The 22,016-nt window shown below is 46.7% G+C and overlaps 1 protein-coding gene across 3 annotated transcripts in view; it reads right to left on the bottom strand.

Moving 5' to 3' along the window:
* The window catches only part of hdac6 (histone deacetylase 6), a 25,746-nt gene extending 4,105 nt beyond the window's left edge, over positions 1-21,641 (bottom strand). For 2 of the 3 annotated variants that reach the window (XR_009394417.1, XM_059333571.1), the window contains exons 1-24: positions 21,619-21,641; positions 17,649-17,722; positions 17,287-17,421; positions 16,697-16,776; positions 16,511-16,595; positions 16,384-16,424; positions 9,595-9,691; positions 9,330-9,427; positions 8,772-8,876; positions 8,599-8,667; positions 8,368-8,494; positions 6,741-6,806; positions 4,915-4,974; positions 4,723-4,812; positions 4,168-4,274; positions 3,873-3,940; positions 3,629-3,776; positions 3,431-3,559; positions 3,197-3,365; positions 2,401-2,606; positions 2,113-2,305; positions 1,867-2,016; positions 372-549; positions 150-286 (exon numbers count right to left, since the gene is read on the bottom strand). Coding sequence is in view for 2 of the 3 variants with exons in the window: in XM_059333571.1 (XP_059189554.1) it covers positions 150-286; positions 372-549; positions 1,867-2,016; positions 2,113-2,305; positions 2,401-2,606; positions 3,197-3,365; positions 3,431-3,559; positions 3,629-3,776; positions 3,873-3,940; positions 4,168-4,274; positions 4,723-4,812; positions 4,915-4,974; positions 6,741-6,806; positions 8,368-8,494; positions 8,599-8,667; positions 8,772-8,876; positions 9,330-9,427; positions 9,595-9,691; positions 16,384-16,424; positions 16,511-16,595; positions 16,697-16,776; positions 17,287-17,421; positions 17,649-17,720 (2,610 nt within the window). In the remaining variant the exon portion in view is untranslated. Of the gene's footprint in view, positions 1-149; positions 287-371; positions 550-1,866; positions 2,017-2,112; positions 2,306-2,400; positions 2,607-3,196; positions 3,366-3,430; positions 3,560-3,628; positions 3,777-3,872; positions 3,941-4,167; positions 4,275-4,722; positions 4,813-4,914; positions 4,975-6,740; positions 6,807-8,367; positions 8,495-8,598; positions 8,668-8,771; positions 8,877-9,329; positions 9,428-9,594; positions 9,692-16,383; positions 16,425-16,510; positions 16,596-16,696; positions 16,777-17,286; positions 17,552-17,648; positions 17,723-21,618 lie in introns of those variants that run through there. The other variant, XM_059333572.1, reaches the window with a different exon arrangement.
* Positions 21,642-22,016: the final 375 nt, after the last annotated feature.

Below are 22,016 nucleotides of genomic sequence, written 5' to 3'. Positions count from 1 at the left end.
ATTCAATTAGATATTTTTTTCCACATTATATATTTTTTTATTATTTTCTTTTCAATTAGACATTTTTTCCACATTTAAAAAATATATATTTTCTTTCTAATTAGATATGTTTTTTCCATTATTTTGTCTCCTTCGTGGTGATCTGTTACCGTGGCGTCCTCCGGTCCTGTGGGGGGCAGTGGCGGTTTGTCTGAGCCGCTCTGCTCCGACTTCCTGCCTTTTCCTTTAGAACTACGTTTCCCACGACGCTTCAGTGAGGGCAGAGAGGCTCGGACTGACTCTGGGACTGAAAAACAGTTCAGGAAGTTTTACAATAAAATAATGAATAAAATGAATAAATAAAACAAAGGCAGATTAATTGGTTGACTGACTGTGGAGCCTCAGCGACCTCCAGTAGGGGGCGTGGTGTCGGATGACCTCATTGATGGTTGCCACGGCGCTATGGTGAGGAGGGGGGAGGGGCATCACCAAGTAGGGGGGAGGGTCTCCTAGCAACACGCTGGTGCACATCGCCATTGAGTCAGAGATCGACGACAAGTTGTAACCTCCCTGAGAGAGAGAGAGACGATGTGAGGGTTAGTATGTGTGTGTTTGTATGTGTGTGTGTGTGTGTGTGTGTGTGTGTGTGTGTTGTGATCAGACCAAAGGTTGCATTCATGAATGCAAAGTTTATTGCAACTGCTAGAGAAAGCTTCACCTCAACAACAAGGACGAGCCAGAAACTTAATTTTCAAGACGGCAAATTATTGAAACTCAACCTGAAACCAAACTTCCTTCCAGGCCGTCCATCAAAAAGGATTTCTCCCCCTTTTTCAACTGGACTGTGAGTAATGTAACTGGGCGTAATGTAACTTGTAGCTCTACACTCCATAGATGTGTGCTGTTATTTGCAGTGCCCGTAGGAAGTATGTATTCGTATAGTGGGAGATGCAACATAAATGGTAAATGGACCTGCACTTACATAGCGCTTTTCTAGTCGCTTTGCGACCACTCAAATCGCTTTACACTACAGACTGCGCTCATTCACCCTTTCACACACACATTCATACTGGTGGCAGAGGCTACCCTAAACGGTGCCACCTGCCACCATTGGGAATTCATTCACACACTGATGAACGCAGCATCGGGAGCAATTTGGGGTTCAGTATATTGCTCAAGAATACTTCGACATGTAGGCTGCGACGGTCAGGGATCGAACCACCAACCCTTCACAGCCACATACTAAATCTTAGGTCAGTCCAACTAACGGTCAGCGAGATATGCCCTAGACACACACAACACACACACACGCTTCTTGCTTTTATAGATAGATAAATACCTTTTTGGAATGCTGTCTGTTTAATGTTGTACACTGTGAATGATATGTCAACCTCTTCAATGAAAAGAATTCCAAATTACTTCAACCACTACTAAACACAAATATGGTCATTGGTTATAATTATTAAGTTAATTATTATTCAGTGTTCCAAACTGATAGTTTAATAACTTTATGAGACTGGACTTAAGTGAACTGGCTCTTTTCTCAGTTTTACAGCGTGGTGCCCCAACTAGAGATATGACGAAGAGTAAATCAAGTCATATCATTTGTTATAATTAGTAATTATTAAGGTTAATTACTAATAATTCTAATAGCCATCAAATCACACTTTTGAACCGTGAGACTCACACAAGTGTTCCACCCTTGATATCCTTATGGGAGGGATAGCATTTATGATAATGCCTTTTTATTTACATATTTGACGCCTCGTGCAAGGTATCCTTTATTCATAAAAGAGGCATCCTCAAATTCACAAAATGTGTGTGTAAGTGTGTGTGTGTGTGTGTGTGTGTGTGTGTGTGTGTGTGTGTGTGTGTGTGTGTGTGTACCTCCAGGATAAGCAGGACATGCCCCCCGGCCAGTGACATCAGCATGTGTGTGAGGTGGGCGTATCCCTCTGGGGTCACCTGGTATCCTCCCAGAGGGTCACCACGAGCCGCGTCGAAGCCCGCCGACACCAGAACCAGCCCGGGGTTGAACTGACCAATCAGAGAGCAGGACCAATCAGACAGGAGGACCAATCGGAATGTGTATTCCTGTGTGTGTGTGTGTGTGTGTGTGTGTGTGTGTGTTACCTCGGTGGCAATCGGCATGACGATGTGGTGAAAAGCAGCGAGGTAGTCCGAGTCGCCCATCCGCCCGCCACTCCACGCCACATTGACGTTAAACCCTGCCCCCTTGGCCACACCCACCCTATCGGGGGCGGCATCCTCCGAGGATGGGAAGAACGACCCGTTGTCATAGCGATGGAGGGAGACGTACAGGACGCTTCAGAGACAGGAAGTCCGTCAGCACGGCACATGGCTCCACCCCTCAATTACATGACTCCCACCACATGACCACGCCCCCACCATGTGACTCACCTGTTGTCGTCCTCGAACATATGCTGTGTGCCGTTGCCGTGGTGAACGTCCCAGTCCAGGATGAGGACTCGCAGCGGTGCATCGTGGGAGATCTTCTGGGCATGACGAGCAGTGAGTGCCGCCGTGTTGAAGAGACAGAAACCACACGGAGAATCTGTCTCAGCGTGATGACCCGGAGGACGCACGATCGCCACGGCGTTACTCACCTGCAACAGGAAGTGACTCATCGTAAACTGAAATACTTTGTGTTACCTGTATGAACATTAGTTTTACATTACATGTCATTTAGCTGAAGCTTTTCTCCAAAGCGACATTCAATATATAGTCAGGTGAAAAAATTGTACCAAAAGGTTTCTCAGCTGTTTCTTGTAGTATTAGATGTCCTTAATAACATACTTAAAGTTTACCAAAATCTGACCACTAGAAAGGTGTCATTTTTAAGGTGGGCAGGAATCACCAACACTAGGCAAAGCCATATGAGAAAGGAGTAGTCTGTAATTACTGCAGGGAAACTGTAAAGTGTCTATGGTGCAAGGTGCTCATGCAGGAAGGCTCACTGGAACTGCACAGATCTTTGTGGTTGTAAATGTAATAAATAATACGAGTGAAGCTGATATATGGCCTATATTAATGAGTTGGAAATGATGAAAATACATGGCCAAAATGAACATATAGGAACGGAAGAAGGGCTGGAGCAATAGACTGGAACAGGTGGGAAGGGATGGGATGCAGTGGACAAGTGGTAGGACGGGCAGAGGTTACTAGCCTGAACCCGTTACCTGTGTGATCATGTTACCTGTCCGTCCAGCAGGCTCTCTACGGCGCTGCAGCAGCCTCCAGCGGCCAGCAGGGCGGCACTGTAGCTCTGGTTGTTGATGTAGATGGAGTTGTAGTCGAGGCTGAGGCGGTTCAGCTCTCTGGGCTTCATGTCTGCGGTCATCTTCATCAGCTGGACGTGCTGCTCGCTGCGGAGAACAACAGGTAAATAAACAGAGTAAACCTCACGTCTCTGTGATGTAACATGATTTACCTGTGACACCTGAGCAGCTCCTCCTCTGTTGCTAGACGAGCCGGTATCCGTTGGCAACGGTCGACCAATCCCAGCTGCTGATGTTTGGAGAAGATCTTAGAGATTCTCTGCGGCTGCTCGGGGTGATGTCTGCAGACAGATATATATATGTATATATATATATATATATATATATATAAACATCATATAGAGACTCACCTGTCCCAGAGGTTCAGATGCTCCATCATCCGCTCATCATACACCAGACCTGTTGTCCTGGTAACAGAGGGGGCAGGGCCTGTCTGCTTTGTGCTCTGCTTATTGGTCGGCTCTGTTAAGCCATGCCTCTCAGCCAATGGGATGCCCTCTAAACAGGAAGCAGGAAAGGAACGAAGTTTGAAAATATGTAAAGAGTCATTCCATGCTGTAAGAATGTGTTTATACTTCAAAATAAAAGCCTCACCCAGAGTCTGCAGAGACGCCCAGTGAGGATACAGAGCAGAGACAGCCTGAGAGACAGACTGCAGGGCACTAAAACACAGAAAGAGAGACAGACAGGCAGACAGAGAGAGAGACAGACAGGCAGGCAGGCAGACAGACAGACAGACAGGTAGGAGAGAGACAGACAGACAGGTAGAAGAGAGAGAGAGAGAGAGAGAGAGAGAGAGAGAGAGAGAGGGACAGATAGACAGACAGACAGGTGGTTAGAGACCATCAGGTGTAATGATGCAGGTGTGGATAATGTGATCAGGTGTTACCTGTCAGATGGTGCGGTGGGCGGAGTCAGCGGAGGACAGGCTCCTCCCAGTAGAGCTCTGACGCAAGCAGCGGTTCCCTCAGCCGTCGCCTGCAGGCTGTACCCTCCCTGCAGGACACAAATAAAATCATCATTATGATTATTTGGACTTTGGAAACATCAGTTAGTTGTTGATCTTATAAATAAAAAAAAAGTCTTTAAGTATCATTCAATATTACATTTTTAAAAAATGGAAAGAAACAATTAAATAACATATAAATAACATATATAAACAATATATATACCCACATTTAAATAAATAATACAAAAACAATGGCTAAAAATACATTTGATAAAAATAAATAAATAATAACTAATATTTAAACTAAACACGTAGTGAATGAAAATACTTTAATAACAAATAAACATGTAAAATAAATAATATAAAAATAATAATAAAAATAAAGAAGATCAACTTGTTTTACTGCCACAACCTGAAAACTATTTAATAATTAATTAATAAACAATAATCAAGGGATACAATAAAAAAAAATGAACATAATAAATCAGTTTTTACCTCGAGAGCTAGAACGAGTCGACCTTCAGCCAAACTCATCAACATGTGAGTCAGAACATGGAAACACTCAGGACTCACACACATCTCCCCCTGCACACAAACACACACACAGACAGACAGTCAGATATTAGACAATCAATAAATAAATGTAACTTCCTGTTTCTGATCCAAAGTCTGAGGAGTTTTTTTTACCTTGGGATCTCCGAGTGCAGCATCGAACCCTGCAGAGACGAGAACCAGCTGAGGCTGGAACTACACAAACACACACAATTAATATAACGTTCATCAACAGAAACATGTTTCCTGTGTGTCTATGTGTGTGTGTGTGTGTGTGTGTGTGTCTGTGTGTGTGTGTGTGTGTGTCTGTGTGTACAGTAGTGTTCAATATAATAGCAGTCCAATGTGACTAACCAGATTAATCCAGGTTTTTAGTATATTTTTTATTGCAACATGGCAAACAAGGTACCAGTAGGTGCAGTAGAGTCTCAGAAAACCAACAAGACCCAGCATTCGTGATATGCAAGCTCTTAAGGCTGTGCAATTGAGCAATTAGTTGAAAGGGGTGTGTTCAAAAATATAGCAGTGTGGAATTCAATCAGTGAGGTCATCAATTTTGTGAAAAAACAGGTGTGAATCAGGTGGCCTCTATTTACGGATGAAGCCAGCACTTGTTGAACATGCATTTCTCTTTGAAAGCCTGAGGAAAATGGGTCGTTCAAGACATTGTTCAGAAGAACAGCGTACTTTGGTTAAAAAGTTGATTGGAGAGGGGAAAACTTATAAAGAGGTGCAAACAAGTATAGGCTTTTCAGCTAAAATGATCTCCAATGCTTTAAAATGGAGAGCAAAACCAGAGACACAGAGGCAGAAAACGGAAAACAACCATCAAAATGGATGGAAGAATAAGCAGAATGGCAAAGGCTCAGCCAATGATCAGCTCCAGGATGATCAAAGACAGTCTGGAGTTACCTGTAAGTGCTGTGACAGTTAGAAGACGTCTGTTTGAAGATAATCTATTTATAGAAATCCCCCCCAAAGTCCCTGTGTTAAAAAAAAAAGGCATGTGCAGAAGAGGTTACAATTTGCCGAAGAACACATCAACTGGCCTAAAGAGAAATGGAGGAACATTTTGTGGACTGATGAGAGTAAAATTGTTCTTTTTGGGTCCAAGGGCCGCAGCAGTTTGTGAGACGAGCCTCAAACTCTGAATTCAAGCCACAGGACACAGTGAAGACAGTGAAGCATGGTGGTGCAGCATCATGATATGGGCATGTTTCTCCTACTATGGTGTTGGGTCTATTTATCACATACCAGGGATCATGGATCAGTTTGCATATGTCAAAGGTCATGTTGCCTTATGCTGAAGAAGACATGCCCTTGAAATGGGTGTTTCAACAAGACAATGACCCCAAACACACTAGTAAATGAGCAAAATCTTGGTTCCAAACCAACAACATGGATGTTATGGAGTGGCCAGCCCAATCCCCAGACCTTAATCCAATTGAGAACTTGTGGGGTGACATCAAAAATGCTGTTTCTGAAGCAAAACCAAGAAATGTAAATTAATTGTGGAATGTTGTTAATGAATCTTGGAGTGGAATAACAGATGAAAGGCGCCACAAGTTGGTTGACTCCATGCCACACAGATGTGAAGCAGTTATTAAAAACTGTGGTCATACAACTAAATATTAGTTTAGTGATCACAGGATTGCTAAATCCTAGGAAAAAAAAGTTTGTACAAAATAGTTTTGAGTTTGTAAAGTCAACGGCAGACACTGCTATTTTTTTTAACACACCCCTTTCAACTAATTGCCCAATTGCACAGCCTTAAGAGCGTGCATATCATGAATGCTGGGTCTTGTTGGTTTTCTGAGAATCTACTGCACCTGCTGGTACCTTGTTTGCCATGTAGCAATAAAAAGATATACTAAAAACCTGGATTAATCTGGTTAGTCACATGTGTGTGTGTGTGTGTGTGTGTGTGTGTGTGTGTGTGTGTGTGTGTGTGTGTTAGTCACCTCGTAGGCTACAGGCAGCAGCAGCTGTTGGAAGGCTGTGATGTAATCAGCGTCTGTCATCCCGGTCTGAGGATCGATGACATCACATCATGATATAATCACTGACAGTTTAATGACACATAAAGAATAAAGAGATTCTGACAGAAATATAAACATTTCAACCTTCGTTTGGTCACTTTAAATAACCGAAAGTTCTGATCATGATAAGGAAACTCATTTCAGCCGCTTGTATCCGCAATCTCGTTCTTTAAGTCACTACCCAAAGCTTGTGGCCATAGGTGAAGGTCAGGAACATAGACGGACTGGTAAATCGAAAGCTTTGCCTTCCGGCTCAGCTCCTTCTTCACCACAACGGTCTGGTACAACACCTGAATCACTGTTGACGCTGCACCAAACCGTCATCTCACGCTCCGTTCTACCCTCACTGCTGAACAAGACCCCAAGAAACTTGAACTCCTTCGCTTGAGGCAGTACCTCTCTCCCCACCCAGAGGGGGCAGTCCACCGTTTTCCGGCAGAGAACCATGTCCTCAGACTTGGAGGTGCTGACTCTTATTCCGACCGCTTCGCACTCGGCTGCAAACCGCACCAATGAGTGCTGGAGGTCCCAGTCTGATGAAGCGAAAAGAAACACATCATCCGCAAAAAGCAGAGATGCAATTCTAAGGTCACCAAACCGGATCCCTTCCTCCCCCTGCCTGCGACTTGAAATCCTGTCCACGAAGACCACGAACAGAATCAGAGACTAGGGACAGCCCTGGTGGAGGCCAACACTCACTGGGAATGTATTTGACGTTGTGCCGAGTATGCAGACGCAGTTTTCACTTTGGTACTTCCGGTACACCCATATTCCCACAGTAACCCCCACAAGACCCCCCCGAGAGACACGGTCAAAACAGATGTAGACTGGATGGGCAAACTGCCATGACCCCTCCAGAAGTAAAGAGCTGGTCCGCTGCTCCACGGCCAGGACGGAAGCCGCATTGTTCCTCCTGAATCTGAGAATCAGCCAGAGCCTCCTTTCCAGCACCCTGGAGTAGACTTTCCCGGGGAGGCTGAGCAGTGCGATTCCACGGTATTTGGAACACACCCTCTGGTCCCCCTTTTTAAAAATGGGAACCACCACCCCGGTCTGCCTTCAGCCTCTCAGGGCGAATCTCCGCCAACCTTCAGGCCACAGCTCCTACCAGCTGCATCAACAATTGAGGCTTTGAATATGGCCACATCGGACTTCATGTCCCCAACCTCAACCAGGATGCTGGAGAAATTCTTCCTGAGGTGTGAGTTGAAGATCCTGCAGACAGGGGCCTCCACTGGACGTTCCCAGTTCAACCTCACTACACGTTTGGGTTTGCCAGGTCTGTCCAGCATCCTCCCCCACCACCTGATCCAACTCACCACCAGGTGGTGATCAGTTGACAGCTCTGCTCCTCTCTTCACCTGAGTGTCCAGAACATGCGGCCGGCGCCTCTCACCCTGGGCAACTCCGTAAAAGGAGAGAGTAGGCTGGGGGTCAGCACGCCCAGGTACCCGCCTTCCCCAGCACGGCTCACATCACACCCGACCCTTATGCCTCACTCTGCGGGTGGTGGGCCCACAGAGTAAACAATGTAAACAAACAAACAGACCTTGTTCCAGGGCAGGTTGATGTTTCGACCTTCAGCTCGTCCGCTGCCGATAAACTGACTGTCAGACTCCGACAGGTGAGGCCAGAACGAGCCCTGCTCATACCTGTGCACACTGAAGACCAGCACACTGAAACACACACAGACACACACACACACACACACACACACACACACAGTTAACCTGGTGTGTGTAACAGATCTGTGGAGTCTGGATCAGGATCAGGAGCTCACCTGGGGTCGTCCTGGAACAGGTACTGGGTGCCCTGACCGTGATGAACGTCCCAGTCCACGATCAGCACCCTAACACACACACACACACACACACAGACACACACACACATTACATTAAAGACAACAACACTTCTGGTGTGACCCTTTCAGAATAAGAGCGTCAGGTGTCCTACCTGCGGGCGGCGTATTGTCTCTGAGCGTAGCGAGCTGCGATCGCCACGTTGTTGAAAACACAGAAACCGTTCGACACGTTAGATTGAGCATGATGACCTGGAGGCCTGAGAGACAGACAGGCATGGAGAACGGCAGGGAGAGAGACAGGTAGGGAGAAAGACAGTGAGAGAGACAGACAGGCATGGAGAACGGCAGGGAGAGAAACAGGGAGGGAGACAGACAGGGAGAGAGACAGACAGGCAGGGAGAGAGAGCGACAGACAGCAGTTTTAGTGACAAACCAATAAAAGTCTCAGTGTGAATGACTTTTGAACAGCTTTTAATGTGAAAGAATTAGAACAGGAAGTGAAGCTGCAGCTGTTAAAATTTACTGAAGCCGTCTGACTTTATTCTGACGGGGTCAATACGACACGACCTGACAAATTATACAGTGAAAAATTAAAACTGAATATTTATCCTTTTACACTCATTCCGACATGTCAAACAGCAGATCAGAGCTCAGCTGACTGTTATTACCGAGCAGCACCTGAACGCACCATGACAGGCTGCTGCTGTTACCTGATGACAGCGAATCCATTCCTGAGGTCAGAGGTCATCACCTGGTCCACCAGCTGTAGCACAGAACCCACCGCACACACACACACCTGGAAGGACTCCTGGCGTGCGCACACACACACACACACACACACACACACACACACACACACAGTTAGTGAGTAAAAGTAGTAAGATCAAAAACTAAAAATGATTCCTGTGAATTTGTCTGTGTGTGTGTGTGTGTGTGTGTGTGTGTGTGTGTGTGCGTGCGTGTGCGTGTTCTTACAGGATGAAAGTAAACTGAGTCATATGTTTCTGACAGAGAGTGAAGTTCACTTTGGGTCATCGTCTGAGTCGACCTCATCAGATCCACGTACTGTTTCCTACAAACACACACACACACACACACACACACACACACACACACATTACATTACATTACATGTCATTTAGCTGAAGCTTTTGTCTAAAGCATCAACCTGGTGGTTCTAGCCTCAGACCACAGTAACCAAGTGTGGAGGGGGCGTGGTGCATCAGCTGCAGGAGAGAGGTGTGGAGAGGGCTCAGGAGAGCAGCGCCAGGTGAGAGTGATTGACACAACTGCATGGCATTAGCTAATCACTCTCTCCCTTTTAAAACACAGTAGCGTGCTGGACCTGGGAGGGGAGATGACTGGAACACACACACTCCAGAGCGGTGTGGAGCTGACGGAGCACGGCAGCAAGAAGCCTGTGAACGGCTCTGTTATATTGTGGTAGTGTGTGTATTTAATAAAAGGAATCTGAACTGTTATTGTACTCCGTGTCATACCTGCTGAGGAGAAACTCACGGTGGCTCAAACCACGCCACATTGGCGCCTGAACAGGGACTCAGCAGAGATGTCGGAGCCACAATCGCCAGTGACCACGCTGGCGCAGATGCTGGCGGAGGTGGCAGCTATGAGCCGGGACCAGGCAGCGCTCAACAGACAACAACTGGCCGCTCTCCAGTTCCAGGCGGAGAAACAAGCAGAGCTGCTGGAGGTGATGGTTAATCGTGTTGGGGGGGCGTCGTCAGCCCCCTCGCTCGCTGGTGTCACGCTCCAGAGGATGGCGGCCCACGATGACCCCCAGACGTACCTGGAGATGTTTGAGGCGACGGCGACGGCGTGCAACTGGCCGGAGGAGGAGTGGGCTGTGCGCCTGCTTCCCCTGCTGTCGGGAGAGGCGCAGACGGCGGCCCTCGCCCTACCCGGACCCTCCCGGTGCCGGTTCGGGGACATCAAGCGGGCAGTCCTGGAGTCCCGGATCGACCATTCGTCTACGCACAGCAGCTGAAGGATGCGGCGACCAGGTGGCTTCAGCCGGGGAGCTCTGCGGGCGAGGCGCGGCTGCTGGAAGCCGTAGTTTTGGAGCAGTTTGTGGAGGGGCTCCCAACGGCCACCTCGGACTGGGTGCGCTGCCACCGCCCTGCGGATCTGGCGGCTGCCATAACTCTGGCGGAGGACCACTTGGCTGTTCTCTCCTGGGGCCGGGCACATGAGGGTCGGCCAGCCTCTCCCGTCCGTCCCATACCGGCGCCCCGCAGGAGACCGGTGCCGGGTCCCCAGCCCTCCACGGCCGCTAGACCCTCTCCTCGCCCGCGCACTAATCCTCCCTCTCTTTTCTATCCTTCCCAGGCTCCAGCCGCTACGGGCGCTGCTCTCGACCCACAGAGGGTTCCTCAGGCGGCAGGGCAGGAATGCTGGAGGTGTGGACAACCCGGACACTTCCGCCGAGAGTGTCCACTCATGGAGGTCGGTCAAGTGGTCCGGGTTGTCGGACCTCCAGCACCCTCCCCCGGTCTAGGAGGGACGTACAGCGTTCCGGTAAGGATCCAGGGTGGTACACATCGGGCAATGGTGGACTCTGGCTGCACGCAGTCTATAGTTCACCAGAATCTGATTCGACCCGGGGCATTGATGGAGGCGGGCTGGGTGGATATTAGGTGTGTGCATGGGGACATCCACAGATACCCTGTAGTACCAGTGGAAATTCGGTTTAAGGGAAAAAAGCATAGTGTGAAGGCTGCGGTTAGCTCCCGCCTGACGCACCCCCTGATTCTGGGTACTGATTGGCCGGGGTTTGACAGATTAGTGGGACAGTGTGTGGGGGTGCGTTCACGACCGACAGGGACATGGGATATGTGCGCTGTGCTCAGTGGTGACGCGAGGTTGTCCGACACTGCAGACGGGGAGGGGGAGCCGGCGGTGCCTCCACCGGAGGCTCCGCAGGTGCCCGTTTTTGCCTCCATGGAAGATTTTCCACTCGAGCAGTCTCGTGATGATACTCTACGCTTTGCCTTCGACCAAGTGATAAAAATTGATGGTCACATGGTGCGCCCTGATGCAGCGTTAACGTATCCCCACTTCTCACTGCGCAGGGACAGATTATACAGAGTGAGTCGTGACACTCAGACAAATGACATAATTACTCAGTTGTTGGTACCAAAAAGCCGCCGGGAAATGGTTTTCCAGGCGGCTCATTTTAACCCGATGGCTGGGCATATGGGGTATGAAAAGACACTGAACCGTGTAATGGCCCGATTCTATTGGCCAGGCATTCGGGCAGACGTGCGCCGCTGGTGCGCGTCTTGCCCTGAATGCCAGTTGGTTAACCAACCGGCCGTCCCGAGAGCGCCCTTGCGCTCATTACCACTGATTGAGATCCCGTTTGAACGTATTGGGATGGATCTCATCGGGCCATTTCACCGGAGCGCACGGGGATATCGCTTTGTGTTAGTTCTTGTGGATTACGCAACGCGATATCCAGAGGCAGTGCCGCTGCGCACCATCTCTGCAAAGAGTGTGGCGCAGGCACTGTTTCAAGTTATCTCCCGAGTCGGGATCCCGAAAGAGATCCTGACTGACCAAGGCACCCAGTTTATGTCACGAACACTGAGAGAACTGTACGGATTATTGGGCATCAAGTCTATTCGAACCAGTGTTTACCACCCGCAAACTGACGGCCTCGTTGAGCGCCTGAATAAGACTTTGAAGTCCATGATCCGTAAGTTTGTGCACGATGATAGTCCTAATTGGGATAAGTGGCTAGATCCTCTGCTGTTTGCAGTGCGCGAGGTACCCCAGGCCTCCACGGGATTTTCTCCCTTTGAACTGCTGTTTGGCAGGAAACCACGCGGGGTTTTGGACCTGGTTAAAGAAAGCTGGGAGGAAGGTCCAAGCCCCAGTAAAAATGAAGTGCAATACGTCCTGGACCTGAGAGCAAAACTCCACACACTGGGGCGGTTATCACGGGAGAATTTGCTCCGGGCCCAGGAACGTCAGCAGCGGCTGTACAACAGAGGATCTAAGCTAAGACAATTTTCACCGGGAGATAAAGTGCTTGTATTACTCCCATCTTCCACCTCCAAATTACTCGCCAAGTGGCAAGGACCCTTTGTGGTCACACGACGAGTGGGTGATGTCGATTATGAGCTTGTGCGATCTGACAGGGGAGGGGCTACGCAGATTTATCACCTCAACCTCCTAAAAGCATGGAGAGAGGCTGAGTCTGTTTCCCTGGTGACGGCAATTGCAGAGAGAGATGAGTTGGGGCCTGAGGTTCCAAAATCGGCCAATCCTGCCTCGCTCCTTTGTGAAAACCATCTCTCACCGTCTCAGAGAACAGATATTGCCAGGTTGCAACAGAGTTACGCTGACGTGTTCTCCCCCCTGCCAGGACGCACAAGTCTTATTCAACACAACGTTGAGACTCACCCGGGCGTGACGGTGCGTTCACGGCCCTATCGGTTACCTGAACACAAAAGAAAAGTGGTTCAGGCAGAATTGAAAGCGATGCTGGAGATGGGGGTAATAGAAGAGTCCAACAGTGCCTGGTGTAGCCCCATCGTTCTTGTGAGCAAGAAGGATGGGTCCATCCGGTTCTGTGTGGACTATCGCAGGGTGAATGATGTTTCACGGTTTGACGCCTATCCAATGCCTCGGGTCGACGAGCTCCTGGATCGCCTGGGCACTGCTCGTTTTTTCACGACACTGGATTTGACCAAGGGCTACTGGCAGATTCCCCTATCTCCAGAGTCCAGGGAGAAAACGGCCTTCTCCACTCCGTACGGTTTGTACCAATTTGTTACACTTCCATTCGGGTTGTTCGGGGCCCCAGCCACATTTCAACGCCTCATGGACCGCGTGCTGCGGCCACATGTTGCATATGCTGCCGCCTACCTGGATGATGTAATCATTCATAGCACCACTTGGGCGGAGCATGTGCGGCAGGTGGCTGCGGTGCTGGGTTCACTGAGGCAGGCGGGGCTCACGGCCAACCCGAAGAAGTGTGCAGTTGGACGGAGGGAGGTACGGTATCTGGGGTACCACTTGGGCGGCGGGCAGGTGCGTCCACAGGTAGATAAGACAGCTGCTATTGCAGCCTGCCCAAGGCCCAAGAGCAAAAAAGAGGTGCGGCGGTTCTTGGGGCTGGCAGGCTATTACCGGCGGTTTATCCCCAATTTCGCGGAGCTGACCAGCCCCTTGACTGACCTCACCCGAAAGGGTGCCTCAGATCCGGTCCAGTGGACGGAGCGGTGCCAGGTGTCGCTTGAGAGGGTTAAACAGACCCTCTGTGGGGAGCCTCTTCTCCACACACCTAACTTCTCTCTCCCTTTTGTCCTGCAGACTGATGCGTCGGGCAGAGGGCTGGGGGCCGTTCTGTCTCAGCAGGTGCAAGGCGTCGACCGCCCGGTGCTCTACATCAGCCGGAAGCTGTCCGAAAGGGAGGCCAGGTACAGCACGGTGGAGAGGGAGTGCCTGGCCATCCGGTGGGCGGTCGATGCTCTGCGGTACTACCTGCTGGGGCGCCCATTCACCCTCTGCTCGGACCATGCTCCCCTCCAGTGGCTCCACCGCATGAAGGATGCCAACGCCCGGATCACCCGTTGGTATCTGGCACTACAACCGTTTAAGTTCAAGGTGATCCATAGGCCGGGGGCGCAGATGGCTGTGGCCGACTTCCTTTCCCGCTCCCATGGGGAGGGGGGGGGGGGGGAGTAGGTTAGGCCGGACGGCTCCCCGGCCTAAGTCGGGCGGTGGAGGTATGTGGAGGGGGCGTGGTGCATCAGCTGCAGGAGAGAGGTGTGGAGAGGGCTCAGGAGAGCAGCGCCAGGTGAGAGTGATTGACACAACTGCATGGCATTAGCTAATCACTCTCTCCCTTTTAAAACACAGTAGCGTGCTGGACCTGGGAGGGGAGATGACTGGAACACACACACTCCAGAGCGGTGTGGAGCTGACGGAGCACGGCAGCAAGAAGCCTGTGAACGGCTCTGTTATATTGTGGTAGTGTGTGTATTTAATAAAAGGAATCTGAACTGTTATTGTACTCCGTGTCATACCTGCTGAGGAGAAACTCACGGTGGCTCAAACCACGCCACACCAAGTAAGAACAGAACTTTAGGAACCAACTGTAATCACTACAGGAGTGATATATTCTGAAGGAGAAGAGGGTTTTTTATTTGTTGTTTTAAATTAGGGGACCATGACTTAACCAAGGTATTGTTGAAGAGGAAGGTCTCCAGCCTGCAGTGGAAGATAGGTAGGTAGGAGCAGTACCGGAGACAACTTAGTAGGCCAGCATTAGAGATTTGAATTTGATGCGGGCTGCAACAGGTAGCCAGTGGAGCTCAATGAACAGCGGTGTGACATGTGACCAGCCAAAAAGGTCACATGTCACACCGCTGCTCATTGAGCTCCACTGGCTACCTGTTGCAGCATCAAATTCAAATCTCTAATGCTGGCCTACAAAGTTGTCTCCGGTACTGCTCCTACCTACCTGAACGCCCTGATTCAGACATATGCTACCTCACGACCGTTGCGCTCTTCCAATCAACGGCGCCTGGCTCTACCCCCCGTTGGTCCAAGGCAATCCAGACTCTTTGCACTTCTTGTTCCCCGCTGGTGGAACACACTACCAGTTCCTACCAGTGCAGGGGCATCCCTCTCTACCTTTAAAAACTCCTGAAGACCCATCTCTTCAGAGAGCATCTTCTCTCCTAGACCACACGATAATTCTACTCCTCAAAGAATTGTCACCAGCACTTATTGATGCACTAATAGCTCTTATTGCAGTATACCTTGATTGTTTGCTTTTACTCTTCCTGTAAGTCGCTTTGGATAAAAGCATCTGCTAAATGACTAAATGTAAATGTAAATGTAAGATGTACAGGCTGTCTGAGGTCCTGATGTCGGTGGGGCGCTTGTTCCACCATTTGGGAGCCAGGACAGAGAAAAGTCTGGAAGAGGTTTCGAGGCGAGTTGACCCACGCAGGGTGGGAGTCTCCAGCTGTTTGGCTGATGCAGAGCGGAGAGGACGGGCAGGAGTGTAGGGTTTGACCAGATCCTGTATGTAAGCTGGGCCTGAACCATTAGCAGCGGAGTAGGCCAGAGCTAGAGTCTTGAAGCGATCAGCCACTGGTAACTAGTGGACGGAGGGAGGAGTGGTGTTGATTGAAAACCAACCGAGCAGCTGCATTCTGGATGAGCTGCAGTAGTTCAGGCGTGAAATGACCAACGCCTGGACCAGGACCTGAGCTGCCTTCTGAGTGAGAAACGGGCGGATTCTCCTGATGTTATGCAGCAAGAATCTGCAGGATCTGGTGGCAGCGGTGATGTTTGCAGTGAGGGACAGTTGGTTGTCGAGAGACACACCAGGAGGTTCATAAAGATGGAGTAGAGCTTCTTTGGGTTGGAGAAAGAGGATTGGATCTTGGTCTGATAGAAATAACTTTTTTTCAGCAGAGGTCAAGGATGAGAAGGCAGCAAGAAGAGATTGGTAGTTGCAAACGTCATCAGGGTCTTTAGATTTCTGCCACTTCCTTTGATTAGAGAAGCTCTGGTGGCACGCACTGAGTGGAATGGCATTAAAAGAACCGTGGGGAAAACTGTGGCAGCGGATGGAGGGAGAACTTCCAGTCGCGGTTGATGAGAAGACCTGTTCCTCCACCCCTACCATAGCATAGGCTTGGTTTACACACACACAAAAACAAACACACTGTTTGACCTTTACAATACCTCTGATCAGTTATTGATGATGGTTTGGAAACTCACGTATGAACCAGCAGCAGCTCTTCTTCTACAGCTTCTCTGGGCTGAAACAATAAAAAAACATTCAGATTATAACACATTTATTATTTTAGACAGACAGACAGGCAGGCAGGCAGGCAGGCAAACAGACCTCCACTCTGGTGCAGTGAGACAGCAGGTCTTGTCTCTTCAGCTCTTCCATGATGGACGTCACTCTGTCTGGACTCTCTGGATGACTGAACAACAACAACAACAACAACAGCAGCAGTTATATTTCTCTTCTATAACTCTACCTCTATGTTTCTATATTATATACTCTATGTGTGCTGTGAGTCACCTGGAGTCCCAGAGGTTCTGATGATGAGTGAAGATCTCAGAGTAAACCAGACCAGTTCCACTGACACACCTGCTGAGATCCTATACACACACACACACACACACACACACACACACACACAGACAGACAGACAGACAGACAGACAGACAGACAGACAGACAGACACACACAGTTATTAACCCTCTGGAGCCCACAGCTCACCAGCAAGATAGTTGGATTTTCCTATTTCTGACGGTCCTTGAACACATCGTGTGATGAACGGTTCCATCAGGACATAAAAAAGTAAATCTTAGTTCAGCTGTAACAGTTGATATTCGAACTAAACATCAGAAGTGATAAACAACAAATCAGTGTATTAAGTGTAAAAGTACTAGATTTTGTAAAGATGTTTAACACAAAGAAGAAACTTAACATGAACTGACGTCAGTTTGGATCATCAGAGTGTTACCATGGAGACGAGCCAAATCTGCTTTAATAAAGCATTGTCCTTCAATAATTACAGAACCAGGACCTGACAGACTGTTATGGGTTAGTGATAGTTAACCAGGATCATCTCTGTCTTTATACTTTATAAAACCAGTCGTTCTCACCAGCGTCTGCAGTCTGCCGCTCAGCTCCTCTTCCTCTCTGCTCCTCTCCATCCTGCCTCTCCTCTTCACCTCCTGCAGACCTCCTCCTCCTCCTCCTGCTCCTCTCCTCTGCTCCTTCCCTTTACTGCTGCTGCTCTGAAAACACAAACAGGAACGTCTGTGCAAACTCTGCGCCTCCAAGGAGGACGTGTCTCGGTGATCTTCAGTCCGACTCGACGGATCAAGTGAAACGTGAAGTGAAGACGTCGGTCAAACTCCAGCTGAACTGATGATTGACAGACTGTTAATAAACAGACTGAAGGTTCATGGTTAACTTTCCTCCTGTGTGTGTGTGTGTGTGTGTGTGTGTGTGTGTGTCTGACCTGAGGGGACAGTCTGGGGGACCTCCTGACAGACTTCAGTCCTGGAGGATCTGGTCCTGACTGCTGCTGCATCTCTGTTTTCAGACACAAACATCATCAGCTCTGTTTAATTGATAACTTGACTCTGGCCTGTGACTATCAGGTGGAAAGCATTTTTGTCAAAACCATAGCTCCTATCAGTGAACCGACTTCACTTTCAGCATCCTGAGTTCTTCCTGAACGTCCCCACATTGTTTTTCTAGAGCGAACAGAAGGAACTGGTACCTCTGCTTCCCTCCAGAAATGTTCCCTTCTTTTTACCATGGCGGTCTATGAGGCTGTGGGTGGTGTTGGTGGATCATCTGTGCGTCCAACGCCCAATTTTCCCACGTTTCTATGTTTAAATTATTTCTGTAGAGTGGTATCTGCAGCCTCGAGGGCAGTTTCCAAATTTTTTTTTTGACAATTTTTTTTCTCCCTCTGCACTCTAGCGATGATGTCATCCACTCATAGGGTAACATTGGGGGGGTTTTTTGCCATGTTTTTGCCGAATAATTTGAAAACCATTTGCCAAAAGTGTTAGAAAAGTCATAGCACATTTGTCATGGCCAAGCCGGTCGATTTGATACCTTTTTAGTGTATGTACAACCAAAACTCTGGGAGGAGTAGTGGACCGAAAAAAACACGGAAGAATCGGTAGAATAGTAGGAAGAAGCCCCGTGGAGAGTAGATAGTGGCTATGACAAACACACTCAATAATTAAAATCTGCAGCTGTGTGACGCAGACAGTGTTTATAATTGTTCCTGCAGTGAACCTACAGCTCATTAAGAACATGTGAGAACATCACAAGTTTTAGTTTGTCAGGCGGTCTGTCAGGTCTGAAGTGATCTGGATCAGCTGATGGACGGTTGATCTGCTCAAACATCATAAACATGTTCAATAACTAATGAAGACGTGTTTAAAGGTTCATCTAACTGAAACAGAGTGAGTCAGCTGTTCCATCCACACTGATTTAATCACTTTAACTGATTTCAGTGTCCACTCAGAATCAGAGAATAATCAACATGCTGTTAAACTGATGAACATCATGAGACTTTATGGATTAAAGGAATTAAACAGCATTTCCTCTGCAAGAGATCTGATCAATCTGCAGTTATTAATGTCTGTTAGTTTGTTATGTCAGAGAACAAACTGATGAGAGGGAAACAAGCTCACAGTCAATAAACTGATATCAGAGTGAAGATTCATCCATAAACATGGAGGCTGATTTCAATTTTTTTTGAGCTGGAAAAATGTTTCCCTGGTCTGTAAACGTCCAGAGATCTGCTCTCATAAACTTTATTAAATCATATTTATAGAGGTGTGAATCCTACTTGAGTCACTATATGATATTATTGTGATTTTAATCATTGTGTGAAATGGTGAGTATTGATACAATATATTGAGATTTTACTGTTTAGCTGCATTTTGTGTCACAAAATTAAATTCAATCAAGAATTGTTTTGTCCAATGAGAGAAAATTCTCAGTGTGTTCATCTCACTTTAGTCCTTTTATTTGTCCACAATGAGAGTCAAACCTTGAGAGTCAAATACTTGGCTCCATGAATCAATTTAATACACTGTATCGATTTTTCCCACAACTAATATTTAACATTGTTAAAGTTATATAAACATGAGTTCCATTGTTCTATAAATGATAACAGAGAAAATAAAGACTAAACAGAAATAAAATAAAATAAAATAAAAAGCTAAATAAACATCACGTTCAGTCGATTGTTCTGGGGTTTTTTCAACAATACTTTTATTATTGTTGCATTCAGCCTTTGACACTGTTCAGTTCTGTTTGACTCAGCTCAAGCTAGTGCTGAATGCAGAAAAATCAAAGACCATGCTATTTTCAAATGGCAAGCAGACTCCATCTCACCTTCCTAGATTGTCAAATGTTCAAGGGGTTAAAATTGATCTGGTTACATCTTACAAATACCTCGGCATTCTAATTGATGACAACCTGTCCTTTAAATTGCACATTGATAAACTTGTTTCTAAACTGAAATTTAAATTGGGCTTCTTTTTTAGAAATAAATCACGTTTTTCATTGCAAGTAAGAAAACATCTGATTACCACAACTTTTTCACCCTTGTTGGACTATGGAGACCTGCTTTTGATGAATGCACCTGATGAATTTTTAAAGAAACTGGATCCTGTATATCACTGTGCTTTGTGTTTTATTACTGGTTGCAGCTATCGTGTACATCACTGTTCCTTATATGCTGTTGCACATTGTCCATCTCTGTATGTCCGTAGACTCTCTCACTCGCTGACATTTATTCATAAATCTATTCTTGGACTTCTGCCTACATACTTGTGTTTACACAAGTGGAAGCCTCTGCCACTATGGCCTGCCTTCTCAGGACTTCATACGGATGCAGGTCCCGAGAGTCAGAACTGAACTGGACAAAAAGGCTTTTAAATGTTCTGCCCCATCTACCTGGAACGATGTGCAGAAGGACTTCAAACTGACACATCTTGAAACTCTGGGGGAATTCAAGTCAATTTTAAAAGACAGAGAAATAAGCTCAATTGGATCTAGTGATTGCTCTGTGTAATCCTGTCATCCAACTTGTTTTCTTTTAGTGTGACTGTATTTTATTTGTGTCTTATGTGTTAACCATTTTGCTTTTTTGCTGCCGTCCTGGCCAGGCTACTCTTGGAAAGAGGTTTTTAATCTCAATGAGTTTTTACTTGGGCCGGCTGTGGCTCAGTTGGTAGAGTGGCCGTCAATTGATCGGAAGGTCGGTGGTTCCCTGACCATGGCACCTTGGGTAAGATATTGAACCCCAAATGGCTCCTGATGTTGTGTTCATCGGTGTGTGAATGAACTCCCAATGGTGGCAGGTGGCACCATTGTAGGATAGCCTCGGCCACCAGTATGAATGTGTTTGTGAACGGGTGAATGAGCGCAGTCTGTAGTGTAAAGTGCTTTAGATAAAAGCGCTATATAAGTGCTGTCCATTTACCTGGTTAATTAAGGATATTGACTGATTGATTGATTGATTGATTGATTGACTGATTGATCTTTCATATATATTTCACTTAGAATAGAATAAAATGTTTCAATTGCAGATGCTTAAAAAATGTTTTCTAGGAATATAAATGTTCAGCTTCATTGTGTTAAAAAGTTTAATAACAGATACAGACAGGTCATATCTGTCGGCTCTTATTATTAGGGCCACAGGGCAATCGCACCGAGCACTATTGTTATACTGTGGATTTTTCTTCTTCCGGACACAACTTCGTCCAGTTAAGAGTTGCAGGACAAATTATATATCAAAATGTGCAGTTTGATAGGGATCGGTGTGCTATTACTTTTCTCAACAATAATTGGAGATTTTAAAACGTCTACTTCCCGGTTTCACACACATACACATTTTGAGGTTAAAGGGCATAGGTTGCTGTATAAATAAATACTTGAGATGAATGCTTGTTGTAGGTGTGCTCCTTGTATATTATATAGTATCATAACATGAATAGTATTAATTGTTTGAAATCTCTGAAGAATCTCATCATAGTGTACACACCGGCAGTAGCCCCTTTCAGAATTTCCCCAGAGGAAATTTTCTAGTTATTATTATTATCATTGTTGTCGTATCAGGAGAATGTATAATATTTCCAGTTTGTGTTGAAACATTTATATTCATAATAAACTACAAACATTAAATATTCAAATTATTTCTTGGTTATAAACATTCAGCTGTTTGTCTGTTTGTTTGTGAAAAAAATAATAAAATAATAGGCCTATCCGTTTGTCTTCAGATCAGCTGATTGATTGTTTGTTTGTTTGTTGTTTTACCGGATCAGAACGGACGTTAATTGAACCGGAAGCGGAACCACCAGCCGACCGTCACCATGTAAACACCGTAAACATTTACATTATCAACATTAAAACATTAAATTAGAGATAAAACAGATAAATCATTCATGGTGTCTCACCGCAGTTTGTCTCTCTGAGCGCCAACCGACCGGCCGCGCACACCGATAACGTCACACAGGGCGTCGGTCGGCGCCCTCCGGTGACGTCATCGTTTATTTTTATTTTTTTTAATTCATTATTTATTTTAAGGATTTTTATTTCCATTTTTGCGTGTGTTATGTATTATATATGGCACTGTTTTTAAATTGAGAAAATTATTATTAATATTAATATTTTTTAGATCATTTATTTTTAACTGTTGGTTTTATTTTGACACAAATGAAAATCTTGATTCTGTTTGTAAACAACGTGATGCATTAAAAATTATATTTTTTATTTACTATTAACTATATATATATATATTTTAATATATATATATATATATATATATTCAACATCTGCATTTCATCTGATTTCA

The sequence above is a fragment of the Centropristis striata genome, chromosome 5 (assembly GCF_030273125.1).
Source record: "Centropristis striata isolate RG_2023a ecotype Rhode Island chromosome 5, C.striata_1.0, whole genome shotgun sequence".
NCBI lineage: Eukaryota > Metazoa > Chordata > Actinopteri > Perciformes > Serranidae > Centropristis > Centropristis striata.
This window is presented reverse-complemented; position numbering and strand designations above follow the sequence as displayed.